At 37.3% G+C, this 16,412-nt stretch overlaps 3 protein-coding genes across 7 annotated transcripts; all 3 read right to left on the bottom strand.

Annotated features, from left to right (window-relative positions):
* Positions 1-6,757: 6,757 nt before the first annotated feature.
* Positions 6,758-8,701, bottom strand: LOC125186195 (dnaJ homolog subfamily C member 17). The gene is made up of 3 exons (XM_048082570.1): positions 8,519-8,701; positions 7,229-8,088; positions 6,758-7,098 (listed from the first exon to the last, which is right to left on the bottom strand). The coding sequence occupies exons 2-3, from the start codon at positions 8,078-8,080 to the stop codon at positions 7,078-7,080; spliced, it is 873 nt and encodes a 290-aa protein (XP_047938527.1). The 5' UTR covers positions 8,081-8,088; positions 8,519-8,701; the 3' UTR covers positions 6,758-7,077.
* A 17-nt stretch (positions 8,702-8,718) lies between these two features.
* LOC125194829 lies at positions 8,719-9,264 on the bottom strand. The gene has a single exon (XM_048093048.1). The coding sequence runs from the start codon at positions 9,262-9,264 to the stop codon at positions 8,719-8,721; it is 546 nt and encodes a 181-aa protein (XP_047949005.1).
* A 3,235-nt stretch (positions 9,265-12,499) lies between these two features.
* Positions 12,500-16,197, bottom strand: LOC125221760 (probable protein phosphatase 2C 60). Of its 5 annotated transcripts, none has more exons than XM_048124020.1 (6): positions 15,942-16,197; positions 15,750-15,807; positions 15,077-15,528; positions 14,345-14,712; positions 13,308-13,544; positions 12,500-13,042 (listed from the first exon to the last, which is right to left on the bottom strand). In XM_048124020.1, exons 3-6 carry the CDS (start codon positions 15,393-15,395, stop codon positions 12,773-12,775), a joined length of 1,194 nt encoding a protein of 397 aa, XP_047979977.1. In that variant the 5' UTR covers positions 15,396-15,528; positions 15,750-15,807; positions 15,942-16,197; the 3' UTR covers positions 12,500-12,772. The 5 variants fall into 5 exon arrangements, with proteins under 5 accessions (XP_047979977.1, XP_047979961.1, XP_047979952.1 ...); XM_048124004.1 differs by having other exon boundaries at positions 15,077-15,524; positions 15,746-15,807; XM_048123995.1 differs by having other exon boundaries at positions 15,746-15,807.
* Between the last annotated feature and the right edge of the window lie 215 nt (positions 16,198-16,412).

Consider the following 16,412-nt stretch of genomic DNA (forward strand, 5'->3'; position numbering starts at 1 on the left):
CGATCAGATATACAGAGACGATGGACTGATGTCGGTTCAACTGCATCTTTACTGCGAGAAACGACGGAGGAAGATGTTTCTCGTTGTGAATGTGGGGCGGCTAGGATTTTTGGTTGAGTGAAAAGTTGAGGGAGACGTAGTTGATGAGAGAGAGTGGAATGATGAAGTGATTATTGGTGCAGTTCTAAAACTGATGATATAATTCGAATTTTTACAATTATACCCTTATAATGTACTCCCTCCGTCCCATAAAAGTTGAGTCGTATTCCTTTTTAGTTCGTCCCAACAAAGTTGAGTCATTTCCTTTTTTACAAAAGACAAAACATCTATTCGCTCTTACTTTGTTCCATCATTTTCTTTACTCTCTCTTATTTTTCCTACTTTTTCCATCTCTCCTATTTATTTAATATAAATTCTTAATCTCCGTGCCCAAAAGTTTTATCTCAACTTTTATGGGACGGAGGGAGTACATTATACCCCTAATGATGTAACATGGTCCATCACATTCCATGACATCTCATCCGTCCAAAATCATAATCCAAGAGCTTTTACTTAGTGATCGAGGTCCGCTTATATTGAGGCCCAGCCTGGCCCAGGCCCATGTCTAAGGCGGGCTGGGCTGGGCCGGTATTTTTCTAATTTTGCTAAGCTCGGCCCGGCCCAGGCCCACTTGCCATGTGGGTCTGGGTTGGGCTGGGCTTTGTTTAAATTTTTTGTTTAAGTATTTTAAAAATATCCAGAATGTATTATATGCAAAAATATAACATATAACTTGTATTTTTATATCTCATTAACTAAATCTAAATTTAATAAGTGTTTAAGTTCATTTATTGACTTTGTGTCAACAATATTTTTCATGTTCTTTATTCTATTTAAAAGTAAGTCTATAACTAAATGAATAGCCAATATTGTTAGTTTTGTTTGTAGATGATGACATATGGGTTGATGTTGTATTTTTAAAGGTACAAGTATATGAACTAACTAACAATGTTAAAGAATTCTATAATTATCATCATATATTAAGGTTTGAATACGTAATATTCTTAAAGTTAAACTTCAGAGTCATCTTTATTACATCTTGGATAAAAAACATTAGATGTAATCAAGATTGAATGTTTCATTCATGATTTAGTTGGAAACTTATGTTGATATTAAACTATTATTGTTTGGGTCCATTCGGAGACATCCAAAATATTAGAATGATATAGACAAAATTAACATGTCTCGTGTACAAGATGACGTGCATAAATAGAGAAATATACTATTATTAGTGATTAATCACCTAATTACATTAAAAAAAAAAAACTAATTATAGAAGGTGGGCCTCTGATGGGCCCGGGCCTGGGTTGGTCTTGGGCCTGGACTGGGCTTCGGATAGTCTTGGGCCTGGGCCGGGCATGGGTTTACAAAATGGCCCAATTGGAGCCCATCTCAACTGATGAGCCCAGCCCAGGCCCGCTTCGTTTTACTGGTGGGTCGGGCCTAGGCCGACAACTCTACTTATATTAGTCCTATGTTTTATACTAGGGGGTGATAAGGAGGGTAATGCACCCCTATGGAGTATAGTAATAAATGTTTATTAGTTAGTAGTATATTTTTTTTCCTTAGTTTATTATTTTCAATTTCATTAGATTTCCCCTGTAATTTACTTTTGTGTAATTGAATTGTAGTAGTAATAAATCTACGTACATAAATCGTAAAAAAAATAGAAATGGGTCACTCACCTTTTAAAAGACGGAGAAGGTTATCCATACTTTTATAGGTGAGCTAGGATCGTTACCAAGTCGATGTGGGACAAGATTAAGAATTTTAACACTCCCCCTCACGTGTGGGCTGGAATGACACATCGAACTTCCATCATGTGGGTAGGCAAGAGAAGAGATAAAGAGATAAAATTCATCATCGACTTGGGCCCGCTTTGATACCGGTTAGGCCAGGGTTGCCTAACGATTTAAAGGAGTGGAACTAACATAGGTTTTGAAGAGAGAAATAGAACAACCCTAGTTGAAGTTCAAGGGGGTGATTTCCCGCTGGTATCGTGAATGAGAATAATTTATTTGTTAATATGGAGTAGTATTTCTCAAATAATTTAACATAAAGTCGTCAAATTTATCTTAATTTTAACTTCATCTATCAAATAACAACCCGAAAATTAATTCTACTAACTTTAATCATTATTTATTCTTAATCCATCGTAAGATTCGTAACACCAAACGAGTCTCAAAAGATACTATACTTTTAGATATCAAACGTAACAAAGGGGTAGCTGATCGCAAGGAACCAGTAGTTTTTGTAAAGGAAATACACTGACGTTATTTCGACGCGTTTGTGAATTTTTTTAAATGAATGGGATAGTTGTTAGTAAAAGGTTTGTAAATAAATTAATATTAGGTACTTATATAGTGCCACGTAAATAATTTTTCGTGACATCATGTTCAAACTTGTTGCACCAAATCACTGAAAATTAGTGTCGGCACTTAAAAGCATAAGGCCTCATCTATTGACAACTGCCACAATCCAAATAGTGGCCACTTAAAACGTGATTACGATTGCATTCAATATTAAATAACATTAATTGCAAATTCATTAATGGATTATGGATGAAATCAAATTTATATAGGAGTGTTTTTCTGCGTGCTTACTAAGAATCAATTTGAACTGTTAGTCATTTATCACGACTTAGATCGAACTATTATTACAGTGTGTTTAGACTTTTAAATATATATTATATTTTTGGGTTTAGGGTTGATACTACACATTCTAAAACACTATAAAAATATTTATTTAAGAAACGATATAATGCAATCGATAAGTGACACATATTCACTTTTATATCAAACGTCTCTCTCTTAGAAAATCGATTATAGTATTAGTTTACTTCACTTATGTTGGTGTGGAAATTATCAAACAACTTAACTATACTATTTGAGAAATGAACAACCAATTTTTAGGTTTGACCATATTAACACTTTATTATTTGACGGAGAGAACAAGAAAATATAAATTCATATTCAATAATCACTTAGTTTTTTTCTTGGAAAAGCTACAATCTATTTGTTCACGAAAATTAATTAAAATCTAGTTCAGATTTGATTCATTAAGCATTAAATATCAAGAGTGACTAACTAAAAGAAAAATGAGACAAAACCCAAGATTAAAAAGATGGAATAATGTTGTAGTATAGTATCATGTATGTATACACAAGAAATAAAATCTAAAAGAATAAAAAAAATTTAAAAAAAAAAAAGAAAAAAGGGAGGAAGGATGAAGAAGATGAAAATCCTTCCAACCAGCTAAAACAAAGTTGGAGGGTTTTCAATTGTTCACTACTTTTGTCTCTCATAAATGAAAAATCAAAGTCGAATCATCAAGCGATCCCTGAGCTTCTCGGGAAACCAACGCTGAAAGACGACCAAAACGACGCCGTCGAGGCAGCTAAGCAGCCAGGTGACTTTATCATGGAATCTGATCCACCACCGGCGGTCCTCGCTCTGCCGCTTCTCCATCATCGGCTGCAGGTACGCCCACGCCGCGTGCTGCACCAGCGGATCCTTGATCGGGATCTCCCTCCAGCTGTCTCCGCAAGTCGGCGACGCTGAGGACGGCGGAGACTCCGGCATCAAGTCCTTCAAGCTCGTGTAATTGATACCTTCGAGCGCGATCATCTCGATGCCGTCGCGATTGAAGTGCTTTGGTAATGGTAAGATGCGATGGTTTAAGGCGAATTGATGGGGGTTATCTATGGATTCATACATTTTGAGAGCGAATTGATGTTGCTTCATGATTTGGTTTGGTTTGGATGGGAGACGAGATTATATGAGTTGAAGTTGAAGAGTATGTATGTATGTAGTATGAAGAGGGAGAGTGTTAAGAGCAGTTGATGAGTGAGTGAGGAATGAGCAGGAGATTACACGTGTTGCACGACTGGGTCCCATTCTCCCGCGGCTTTTGCGTGGATCTCTATCTCTTGTTTTTCTCTTTCAAAAGTGATAAACGATCCTAATATTTTTTTCAACCAAGAATTGTTCAAACATAAAACTCCCATTCATTATATAATATTTGATGAATCAAAACTATACGCCTCGCCAACCAAGTTGAAGAAGCTTTAAATGTCTCATTTGTATAATACTACTCCCTCCGACCTGCTATAAGTGAGACGCTCCAAATCTGACGTTGTTTTACAAAAATGATAGTAATAAATAGTTATAGTATAGATAAAATAAAGTAAATAATTCTCTTTCTTACTTTACTTTCTCTCCACTTTAACTATCTATTATCATTTTCGCAAAACAATGGCCAAGACACTTAGATTAAGCAATAAATATTCAATAAAGGGAGTGAAATTAAAACACATGATAGAATAAAGTAAATAAGTTATAAGAATAAAAGTAGAAGGGAAAGTAAAATAAATAATTAAAGAAAATATAGTAAAAAGATAGTACTAGTAATAAAGTAAGACAAATGAAGTGCACTAAATTTTTCCATTAAGAAAAATGATTTCATTATAATGGGATTACCCAAAAACAACTAAAACTATAGCTAAGCTGCACCTCCATTATATTAAGAGAGTTTGAGATGATTGTGATGATGTGTAAGCAAATATATCTAGAGTTGATCATCAAACTTGTGTTCTTAGGTATGTATATATATATGTCAACAAGGAGTCCTTTCCGTGAGCATTATTATAAGGAGTCTAGTAGGGGTGTTGCAAAATATCCGTAATCGATGTGAGTGAATCAAACCAAATCAAAGTATTAAATTCGATTCGTAATTTCATACATGGTTGGATATATTTCTTCAAATTAAACATTTTTGGTTTGCTTCGGATTGTTTTTTATAGAAAGAATCTGTTATTTCAAATTTATATTTAATTATTCAGATATTATTTTAAATTTCTAGATTTTTTAGGATTTTTGGTTCGGAATTTAATATAGAAGAATTGAATTTTCAGATATTTTGTATCGACTCAAAGTTATATCCTCTCAAATTTCAGACTTTCGGATAGTTTAGTTTTAACAAAAATCCATCTAAAATCTGAATATTTCATGATTCTGTGATGTTCATTTAAAGTTATAAATGGTGGTCGAGAAGCTCTGACGCATATTAGTCCATATCACTCTTAAATTAAATACTCCCTCCGTCCACGGAAATTCATCCCGGTTTGACCGGGCACGGGTTTTAAAAAATGTAATGAAAAGTGAGTTGAAAAAGTTAGTGGATTGTGTGTCCTACTTTTATATATTAGTTTTATAATAAAATGTGAGTAGGAATGAGTTAGTCGAATATGAGGTCCACTACCAAAAATGGTAAAAGTGAAATGGGACAAATTTTGGGGGACGGACGGAAATGGAAAAGTAGGACAAATTTTGGTGGACGGAGGAAGTAATTAATTTGTAAAAATATTTAACAAATATTCAAATCCATTCCACTTATAAAACGTCAAAATTGTGCTAATAAAGTCCATTTTGTCCAAATTAAGTAATTAACAGCCTAAGTTTTCTTTAGGCAAAACCCATTCTATATGTATCACATTTTAAATCGAAGTATACATCATATCCAACACAATTAAATTGCTTTGATACAAAGATAGAGAACTAGGGCTGTCAATTTTTGACACGACACGATAACACGACACGAACCGGCACGAAATTAATGGGTTTGGGTCAGAGCTTATCGTGTTCGTGCCCTTATCGGGTCGACCCATTAAGGACACGAAAATTTCGTGTCGTGTTCGTGTTAATAATGCGTGTTCGTGTCGTGTTCGTGTTATCCGTTAACACATAATATTTTAATATTATTATTCTTATTAACACATAATATTTTAATATTATTATTCTTATTATTTTCATTTTTCAATACTTATTTTCGTGTCATTAATGGGTTCGTGTCGTGTTGACCCGAAACGGTTCGTGTCGTTAATGAGTTCGTGTCGTGTTCGTATCTGAGGGTAGCGGGTCGTGTTCGTGTTTGAGGTTTTCTTAACGGGTCGTGTTCGTGTTTGTTGTTATCGTGTTCGTGTCGTTATCTTGTCAACACGATAACGACCTGACACGCACAATTTGCCATCCATATTGAGAACATTAATAAAGTTGTGCATGGATTTTCAAAAAAAGCAGCCTGTGGCGCTAACCCATGCCGCTAGTCTATTGTGTCGTCGGAATCAAGACATTTTTTTGTTACAATGCCATGTGTTGCATTTGGAAGGATTATTTCTTCTACTCAATAAATGATTAGTCTCTATTACTAAGATTTCGATAGAGCCACACGTGGCCACCATCTGTTGCTCGACCACATCCCTGCCCTACCCCACCCAAATAGGCCATTCATAAAATAAGCCATATAAAATAGATAAATTTATCTGAATGGATATAATTCTCAGACTCTGTAAAGTGTAAGTGATCAAAATTTTTAAAATGAAATGAGTTTAACAGTTTGCTGTTTGTCCTAATACAAAAGCAAAGGACTTACAAGCGTGTAATACTTGTATTGAATAGTCCCTCTTATGTCATAAGATGGAAACAAACTGAACGCGTAGCCACGACCACAACAATCAATCAACATCGGATTCGGACAATACCATGATCATCACCAGCCAATACTATACAAGTTCAAAAAGATTTAGTTGTTGAATTGACTGGCCAACTGTCAGGTCATAAACATTTGTCTTGTAATAGATCTCCAAACACTTATCTTGTTTCTCTTTTTCAGTTGGGATGCTTTTGTGTCAAATAAACAAGCAATTTATCAACCACCATCAGAATAGAAACTTGGCATTTGCATTCTCACATCTTAGCATATCATTACATTACAACACTAGCATGTTCAGAACAAGAACAGATCCCTTCAATTCAAGCCTTTTGTTGCAGTAAAAGGAGAAAACCTAAAGCTCGATTTGTGTACTCAATTGTTAAATCTAAATATGGTTATCAATGTGGGTACAGAGAAGTGTATCAGTATAAGAAGGCATATAAACTAGTTACCTTCTGTCTGAAACAGACAGCAGTATAGGTTTGATGCAAACTCTCAATGCTCCATAATGTAATTCTTCTTCTTACACCTCCAAGATCCTTTTACGAGTCATTTTTGCTTCTGCGCAGCCTGCCATAAACATAAAAATGAAAAGATATTAGTAGATGACAGTTTCATATGAAAAAAGTTTCCAATATGAATGTAACAAACAAACAAACATACAAACATACAAACATATGAGAGGGGGTTCTAAAACAACCTTTTTCATTTTTTCCAGCACCGAATTTTCAAAATCTTGATACCCAGCACCAACAAGATTGCTCAATTTAGGGCCATCAGGCTCGTTTTTCTCAGCACTAAAAACAGCCGGTGACGAACCAGGTTGAAGAGGCACTACAAGGAGAGGATTTGAAAGATCACCCAACACATGCCCAGTTGCAGCAATGGCAGCATCCTCTGATTCCATCACTACAAGAGCTGAACCTTTCTTCTTGGTACTTTTAATGACTACATCTTCTACATAGCCAAATTCTCTGAATATCTCACGGAGTCTCTGAGCTGTGTAACCTTCACCAGTCTTCTCCCATGAAACTTTGAGAACCTTGGCCTTGTCCAGCCCATTACCTCCACCTCCACTTCCCCCATCTGCTGCTCCATCTTGCTTGGAAGGTGCTGCAGCAGCTGGTTTTTTGTTGGAATGCATAGCAATAATTCTAGCAATCTCCTGCTTCAGCTGCCGAGATATTCTCTCTTCCTCTTCTTGAGCTTTCATAGTGGGGTCAGCAGCAAAAGCAGACCGCTCTCTTTCCTCAAGATCTGACATCATCTTCCGGCGCTTGGAATCTTGCTGTCCTTGGCGCTGAACCTTCTCCCTTTTAATTCTAAGTAGATCATCAAACAACTTTCTAGCCTTTTCATCTTTGAGAACTTGATAAGAATTTTGAAGCTTAAGAAAGTTAGCATGTGCATTAGGATCGTCGGGCCTTTTGTCCGGATGCAGCTCCCTCGCCTTAGACCGATAAGCCTTGTTAATCTCCTGGTCCGATAGTTGGGCACCTTCCTCACCTGAAGGCAGTCCTAGAACAACATAATGGTCGATTTCAACATCCATTTTGCCCACTGCAAAACCAAACAGGAATCAACAGATTAGACTTTTTTTAGACAAATTAATAGACTCAGATTATAAACTGGATATTAGCCTTTTTCTCATAAAAAAGTGCCCAAATCAAATGGAAAAGTTTTGCATCAAAATCTAAAATTCAAAATAATTAAACGAAAAATTTCTCAATAACCAATCTCTAAGACACAAACAACCAATAAAAAGTGATAACTCACTGCCATTTTGCTGCATATTAAAACCCTAAGCCCCAATTGAATTAAAACCCTAAGCCCCAAATATTGAAATACAGAACTTCAATAATCGATCAATTATGGATCAATTGGAATACATAACCCCAATAATCGATGAAAACTGAAATTATCACTAGATTCATACAGTAGAGATGGCAGGAAAATTAACTCAATCATATCATAAAAAGGACTGAAATACCTTATGAGCGCCAAGGCTTGGTTGAAGTAAATACAGAGTGCGGCTGCTGTGTGGTTGTTGATGTCGTTAGACACAGCCAATAGACACGGAGGCGAGGGAGAAGCCGGCCAGCTGCAGTCGGGAACGGAAGAGGGGAAGAACAGAGATTTTGGCCAGCTGGTTATGTCGGAAATTCAATTTACGTTGGATTATTGTTTTATTTAAATTATTTGGGCTTCAATCTCCTCGTGCATGCGCACCAATCTGTGAACATCGTCGGTCGTTGGTTTTCTCAAGTATGTATCCTTGAATGCTTCGACCACTGCCCGGTAAAATCTAGCTAGGCAATTGCGTCCAGTATGCTCGCTCACATGGAGGTACTCATCAAACATATCTGCAGTTGTTCGGTAAGCGAGTTGGCGTAGGGCGGATGTGCATTTCTGCAAAGTCGATATACTTTGCCGCCCGACAACATCGACGGTTTGCATAAAGTACGAGTCATGAGCTACAACTGCGTTGACAACGCGCAGGAACACATGCCTCCGCATCCGGAACCGGCGATGGAACATCTGATCACTCCATCGAGGATCTGCAGAGAAATAATCCATGAAAAGCCGCAAACCAGCTTGTTCACGGTCTCGGTGGATATACATCCGAGTACGCGGTACCCGGACGTGTTGCTCGTTCCACGCTTGAATAGCAGCTTGATAGCGTTCCACCTCGTTGTTGATTTCTTCTTGGATTGTGGACATCGCCGCCTCTAACATTCGAGCAATTTGAGCTTCGATTGTTCGTTAACCATCACGGCGAGGAGGCATTTTTCAAATTTGTTGGAATCTATGCCCGGTCAATGGACTTTGACCAATTATAATTTCAACGAGACATTTAATTTTGTAAAATTAAATGATATAGCGTCGATCTACGTTCGGAGTAGATGACCGTGGTATATTTATTTTCTCAAATCCGATTCCCGGTGAGTGAGAAATAATTGTTTAAAGTTGTGCAAAAATTGCAAACTTAATGAGCTATGAGAGGAGATTAGGGAATAATTAAGAGAGTTAATTATCCCACATTGAAAGTTTCAACCTTATTAAACTAGTATTTAATAAGAAGGATTATTACATGTAATAATTATAGTGGACTAAGATGGGCTGTAAGAGCCCACACGCGCGCACACGCGCGCGCCGCCGCGAGCCCGCGCCCGTGCCCGTGCTCGTGCTCGTGCCCGTGCCCTTGTCCTTGGACTTGGACTTGGATCTTGGCAATTGGTCTTTGGGTGGTCTTTGGGTTGTTCTTTGGGCCTGGTTGTGGGCTTGGTGCTTGGGCCTAGTTGCGGGCTTGGCCCAAGTCTAGTGGGTCTAGTTCTTTTTAGACCACCACCGTCCGTTTCCACGTCAGCGAGCCAAGCGGGATGCCACCTCGTCAGTATGACGCGGTAAGCCAACGTGGCTGACACGTGATAGTCCACCTCGTGAACGAATCTAGAAGCTTCTAGACTCAGCCTCTCTAGCTCTGAGCGCGTAACGGCTTGTAACGCCCGAACGTTACAGCTCGTAACCGACGACCGTTACGGTCTAGCATTAATGACGGCCATTATGGCCGTTGACCCCATGCAGTGGACCGAGCCTATAAATAGGCTAGCCATTCCATGCATTCTACACATCATAAAACACTAGAAAGCATTTTGCATCACAAGCTCTCTCTCTCTCTCTGCATTGTTCTTCTGTCGAAGCTCTGCCCTCTCCTCCATCCAAGTTCGCCGGAGCTCTGCTGATAGCGGTGCTGCTTCACCAGAGACGTAGCCGTTTTATCTTTGGGGACGAAACGCCAATCCGAAGAGCACTACCGGGGCGTATCTCGTCTTGCGGAAAGAGGACTCCTCGACTCGGCTCTTTCCTGTTCTACACTTTGTAGTTTCGATTTCCATTTGTAATTTTCGTTTCAGTTCTTTTCTGTATTCCTTCTTGTAATCCCTAAATCTCAAACAAAATTTTAGTGTGAGAGTGAGAGAAATGAAGTTGAAGTAAAATGAAAATGGATGGAAGAGTGGTATTTATACATAAAATTTCGAATTTTATAAAACAAAAAAAAATTATGAAGTTGAGTCCCGGTCCGGCCCAAACCTCAAATAACATCGGGTCGGGACTCTTTGCGTCGCGTCTCGTAACAATTAACCCTAGGTCGGGCCGGACCGGGAGCGGCCCAGGGACGCAACTGCGTCCTCGGGACCGTCCCGAGCCGTGCCGCTCCATGCTCCAACGCTGTTCTCGGGCCAGGACTCAAGATTTGCGGCCCGGCCCAGGCGCGTTAAGGATGCCCTTAAGTAGTTCAAATTTCTAAATCTATGGACTATTTAATTTTATGCTTAAACTAATATTCCTGGGTATCAATACTTCCTCTATCCTTCAAATATATAAATTCTTTTCTTTCATTCTATTCCTTATAAGTAAAAGTTTTCATTTTTAAAAACTTTTTTACTAACACTCTTTTCTTTTAATATTTTTCTATATTTTACCAATTTTTACATCAAAACATGTGTCGTTTCATATGTTTCTATTTTTTTACACGGAGGGAGTACATTTATGAAGATATTTTGTTAATTAGGAATAATAAATCTATTTTTCAAACTTTCAACCCCTACTCAATTTCACAAAAAGCACAATATAGCCTCAATTTCAAACCCAACTCAATTTCACAAAAATTATTTAAAAAGAAAATAGAAATTACATAAATTTAAAGATAAAAATTAAAAATAATAAAATACGACATATAATAAATTTAATTAAAAACAAAAAATAAAATAAAATATTGGGGCCAGACTACGCGGCTGTACAATGCAGCTCTGCTGAATCCGCAGAGTGGCTGGCTTTCCAGCCGAGAAGTGTGTGGGCGGGCGGCCGTACGTCGAGAGGGACATGCAATGCAGTCCTATCGGGCAGCCTCCACGAAGGGGCTGCATTGTGAATGCTCTAAAGTTGACATGGTTACTCTCTAATCCATTTTTTTAAGATCTAATCAATAATAATAATAATAATATAATAAATCTAATCCATTTTTTTTAAGATCACTCAATAATAATAATAATAATATAATATAATAAATATGGATGGAGGAAGTATTTACTTTTTTTTTATTTTAAAATAATTCATATTGTTTCAAAAGTTCATATTTTTAAAGGATAAATGAAGCATCTCCTTTCTTTATTTTTTAAAAAAGGTTACTAGTTTTCTTAACCCAAATCTAGTGCATAAGACTATATCCAATAATACAAAATAACCTAAAATGCGATAAGTAATTAGCTCCAATGGTAATCCATAACCAATCCTATTTTTGGTTTTTAAATAAAAATACCTATTTTTAGGTTTACACACATATCAGGATTAATTTGGTCAAAATCGGAATTAAAAATATTGATCGTTAAAATTTGACGGAATAGTTAACTTTGGACCGATTGTGATTCGAGTTGAAATGTTTGGACCCAAAAATTCAAAAGATAATGTTTAGGACCAAAATCTTAAAATGGACATATGTTCAGGACCAGTTTTGGCCTTTACTTTAGAGAATATTATTTTAAGTTTAAATTTAGTATAAATGATTGAAATAAAATCATATTTGATATCAATCCTGATGTATTTTTAATCAAATTATTTGGGAAAATATGTTCAAGCCTTGTAAGATGAATTTGTGCGACCAATATGAGTCCACCCACATATTTCAATATTTGTAGATGATCAAATTTGATAGATTTTCCCATACGTCAATATATTAGTAGATAGACTAGCACTGTGTCTGTGTGTATCCAGCCAAAGCCTAATAAATAAAAATGGGTTGTAGTATATAATGAACAAAGTTGAACGGTGAGGTTCATCCAAGCAATAATCCATGGCAAAAATGCGTAGGCACGAGCACGACAGTATGATCGATCAACAATCATGAGTTCTTATCAGCATAAACATAGTCATGCGATCTTGCATATATCATCATACAAAAGAAAGCAAAAAATAAAAAGAAAACTTTTAGGTATGGGGAGTTTCAGATATAATCTGTTGATAAAGTGGTCTCTATGAGAAACATGGGGGATTTACAGAAGTGGAGCCAAGATCAAATAAAGGCAAAAAGCTGCCCAGAAAGCGTAAGTATGATAGGATTCCAGTGTACTAGTAGTCTTGGGGTTAAAAGTTACAGTGTACATTAAAGAATTCAAGGGGCTGCTCAAGAAGCTACCTGTGTATTCATTCATCAGGTGAAACAAATCAGAGACAGAGTTTTCCCTTGTCAAGTTGCCACGGGTTCTGCTGGGGTCGTGAAAGGCGCCAGTGAATTCGCAGGAATAGTGATGCCACTCCCCTTCACAGATATGTTGGGACTCCGCCCTGAACTAGCCCTACTCACAAGATGAGAGTCAACAAACACCACCACTACTGTTATGTCGTCGTGGAAATGACGACGAACTCCACGGTCGATTTTCTTCAAGTCTGAATACCTCATCTCCCTTTTCTTTGCTGCCTCTTGCAATGCTGCTTTCACTAATCTCTTAGCGCTCCCCTGCACAATTCAACCATTTTTGAGACAAGTGAATACAATGTGATACTTGTGATAAGAGTATAATATTAAGACAAATGTGCCATAGCAGATTCCTACAATACTACTCCTTATAACCAGAAATATATGCATATGAAAACAAATGCTGAGCAATACCTGCTGTAGCTACTCACAAAGTGTAACACAAGATCTCAAGAAAATTGGAAACAACAAAGCACAGTCCGAAATAGAAATCTTCTTAAGTATTTCGGTGCTAAATATATCTTACATTGCGTGGATGATTTTGGACTAGATCAACAGCTTCTTGGTTGGAAAGGTGTTCCCAGAGGCCATCAGATGCAAATATAATGAATTGGTCATCAGGCAACAACTCTTGCACAGCGATTGCAGGATCTGCACTCAAAATAGGTCTTTGGAAAGGTTCACGCAGTCGGAATTTCTGAAATAGCGGCTCTCTGTTGAATTCAGCCTTTTTTAAATACACGTCTCCAATTGATCTTGAGATCTATAAGCAACACAATTAATATCAATTTACATATTAGAGGTTTCAGGATCACAATTTTTACCCAGCGTGAACAGCATAAAAACCAAGCCAAACACCATTATAGACTTTCATATTGAGGGCTAAAGCATATGCACACAAAGTCATGATCCTAATGTCTTAGTATCTAGAGATCTGTTACTCACGACCACATCAAATGCTCAACCTAAGAAATTAACTGCTAAAATTCAAAAACAAACTCGTGAAGCTCACACCATCAAGAAAAAAACAAATATGTGCAATATATCAACAGTGGCAACTAGACTTCGAAGAAATGTAAAGCTTACATTTACTGTAAATCAATTTTAGAACGAAAAATATCTAACGTCTTGTGCGAAAGAAATGAAAGCAATTAATCTATTAGTTACTGTTTTCCCCTTACATAATTCATTTTCACAAGTATCATCATGGTTCGATTTTCTAAGAAAGCATTAGAACAATACAACTGTAAAGAAAGTGACAAACAGTTCAAAAAATATACAACTGACAATATGGAACTTATCAGCAGAAGATGGAAAATTTTAAGTACTTAATTTTTCTCTCAGATCTCTAGCGTTCAAAACTAAAACTCTACCGCGATCCTTGAAGTATCTATCATTCGAAGAAAAAAATCCTGTATAAGTCCTTGGATGTACAAGTTATATCCAGAGTATAAAATCACAATTAATGTTTTAGGCATGAAAGGAAACATGCTATCAGTCTTCACTATAATTAATAATAAAATCAAATCAATCCAATGGTCAATGGAGAAATGATAAATTTACCTGTATAAGACCCTTCACGCGCCACACGTTATGTTTTAAAACTACGATATGTGAATCATCAGGGTGCAAAGACTGCAACTCCTGTCTCACTGACTCAAAACTTGCGTTGTGCTCAGCTGAGAGTTGAATAGCAAGTACTTCCCCTGTAGCCCTGACAAGCCTCCCTAGAACAGCACGGGAATCGCCAAGATTCGCAATATAGAGAGTTCCACTGCAGATTATTCCTACAAGACAACAAGAGCCAACCGCTGCAATCTGTGGTCTCGTAGGCCATTGTCTGCTGACAACTGAGAGAAAACCATCCTCGGTTGCTTGAAATGCCTTACGAATAACTTCTGCTGACATCGATTGATGTTCCGCCGCAAACCCTTCACAATCAACCCAAGACTTTGACAACCATACGAAATTAATCATGATCATACTTTGCCACATATCATGTCGTCCACATTTAAATTAAACACAAACAATTGGAAGTCGGATTTATTCATAATATATGCTCCACACATGTATCAGAAAGGTGATCCACAATCTACACCCTAGATTAGAATAGATGGTACTACTATATTTTAACCACACTTCTTTCTAAACAAAGCAACACATAAAACTGTCTACAGTTAAAGCAACTACAAATTCTATAAACAGTTGAGATTTCAACCAGTCTTCCTTTCTAAAACAAAGCAACAAATTTAAAGTTTAAAGCAGATCATGATTCTGAAAACCATTGAGACTTACTCTTTAGATGTGGGAAGAGGTGATCATTGATGAACCGGGAGGTTTCAGGACCTCCATGTCCATCATAAACCCCCACGAAGGTGCCATAAGGTCCGGACTCAGTCGTGCTCAGACAACCAGACTCAAGCTGGCTTTGATCCTCTAGTAAATTATTTGCTTGAACTACAGCCATTGAGAACTCCCCATTGAAATGCTGCCCCGAGTCTTTATACCACAAAAGTCCATCCTGCCGGCCATTGGCATCCGAGCCTTTCTGAGCGAACCCGTCTGCCCTTGGCCGAAAACAGGCCTTCAAAAAGTTCATTAACCCCGATAACATCCCTCATCTCTTCCAAACCACCCCCCAAAACATCCACATTTACTGTGCACTCAAGGATAACTTTCTGAACAGAAAACTTCACCCAATCTGAATTGCCTTCTTCCTCTTCAAACGATGCACATTAAAAGTCTAGCTACAAGAGATAAGTAAATAACCATAAGAATTTGAATAACGATAATAATAGAAATCGAGTAGCAGACGCGCATATCATTATCAGCTAATTTCCAATTTGGGGAACACGATTACAAAGATAGACTTCCAATGTGAAACAGATCTCTCAGTAATTAATTTGAACATGACGAGAAAGGGACACGAGGGTTTGAAATTAAAAGGAGACGAAATTCACTTACTCACGGCAAAACTATTTGATCAATCAAGAGTTCGAATATGAAAAAGTCCGACTCCACGAGACCTAATCAAACGAAAAAAAAAAAAAAAAAAAACTCATCATGTTGAAATCGAATACAAAAATTCAACAGTAGAAAATGATATTTGTTTGAATTAAAAGCTAATCTACAGTGAAATAGATAGTCGAAGAGAAGTTACCTTGGAGTTGATTGAGGAAGAAGGAAGATCTCAAAGTGAAGAGATTAGATCTGTGGATCCAGCGAATCAAAGGGGAATTTGAGAATATAAAAAGAAAAATAAGTAGGCTTATGAAGTGTGATTTTGAGTCTATAATCTAATCCTCGTCTGTGGCCTTTGACGCAGTGACAGGAACAAGAAGATGATGGGGCAATGGAAGAAGAGAAAACAAATGAAAAACGCGCTATAGATAGAGAGAGAAAAGAGAGAATTATGAATGAGAGAGAAGATTAGAGAGAGAGAGAGGTTGATTGAGGAAGAAGGAAGATCTCAAAGTGAAGAGATTAGATCTGTGGATCCAGCGAATCAAAGGGGAATTTGAGAATATAAAAAGAAAAATAAGTAGGCTTATGAAGTGTGATTTTGAGTCTATAATCTAATCCTCGTCTGTGGCCTTTGACGCAGTGACAGGAACAAGAAGATGATGGGGCA

Source organism: Salvia hispanica, chromosome 1 (assembly GCF_023119035.1).
Source record: "Salvia hispanica cultivar TCC Black 2014 chromosome 1, UniMelb_Shisp_WGS_1.0, whole genome shotgun sequence".
NCBI classification, from domain to species: Eukaryota; Viridiplantae; Streptophyta; class Magnoliopsida; order Lamiales; family Lamiaceae; genus Salvia; species Salvia hispanica.

Bases quoted from the DNA above. Each gene is read 5' to 3' on its own strand.
- LOC125186195 (XM_048082570.1), bottom strand. From the start codon at position 8,080: ATGGATGTTGAAATCGACCATTATGTTGTTCTAGGACTGCCTTCAGGT. The intron at 7,099-7,228 runs GTTGTTTTAGAA...TGTTTATGGCAG, and splicing joins TGCTGGAAAAAATGAAAAAG to GCTGCGCAGAAGCAAAAATG.
- LOC125194829 (XM_048093048.1), bottom strand. From the start codon at position 9,264: ATGTTAGAGGCGGCGATGTCCACAATCCAAGAAGAAATCAACAACGAG.
- LOC125221760 (XM_048124029.1), bottom strand. From the start codon at position 15,395: ATGTTATCGGGGTTAATGAACTTTTTGAAGGCCTGTTTTCGGCCAAGG. The intron at 14,713-15,076 runs GTAAGTCTCAAT...TTGATTGTGAAG, and splicing joins CCTCTTCCCACATCTAAAGA to GGTTTGCGGCGGAACATCAA. The intron at 13,043-13,307 runs GTAAGATATATT...TGAATTGTGCAG, and splicing joins TCCAAAATCATCCACGCAAT to GGGAGCGCTAAGAGATTAGT.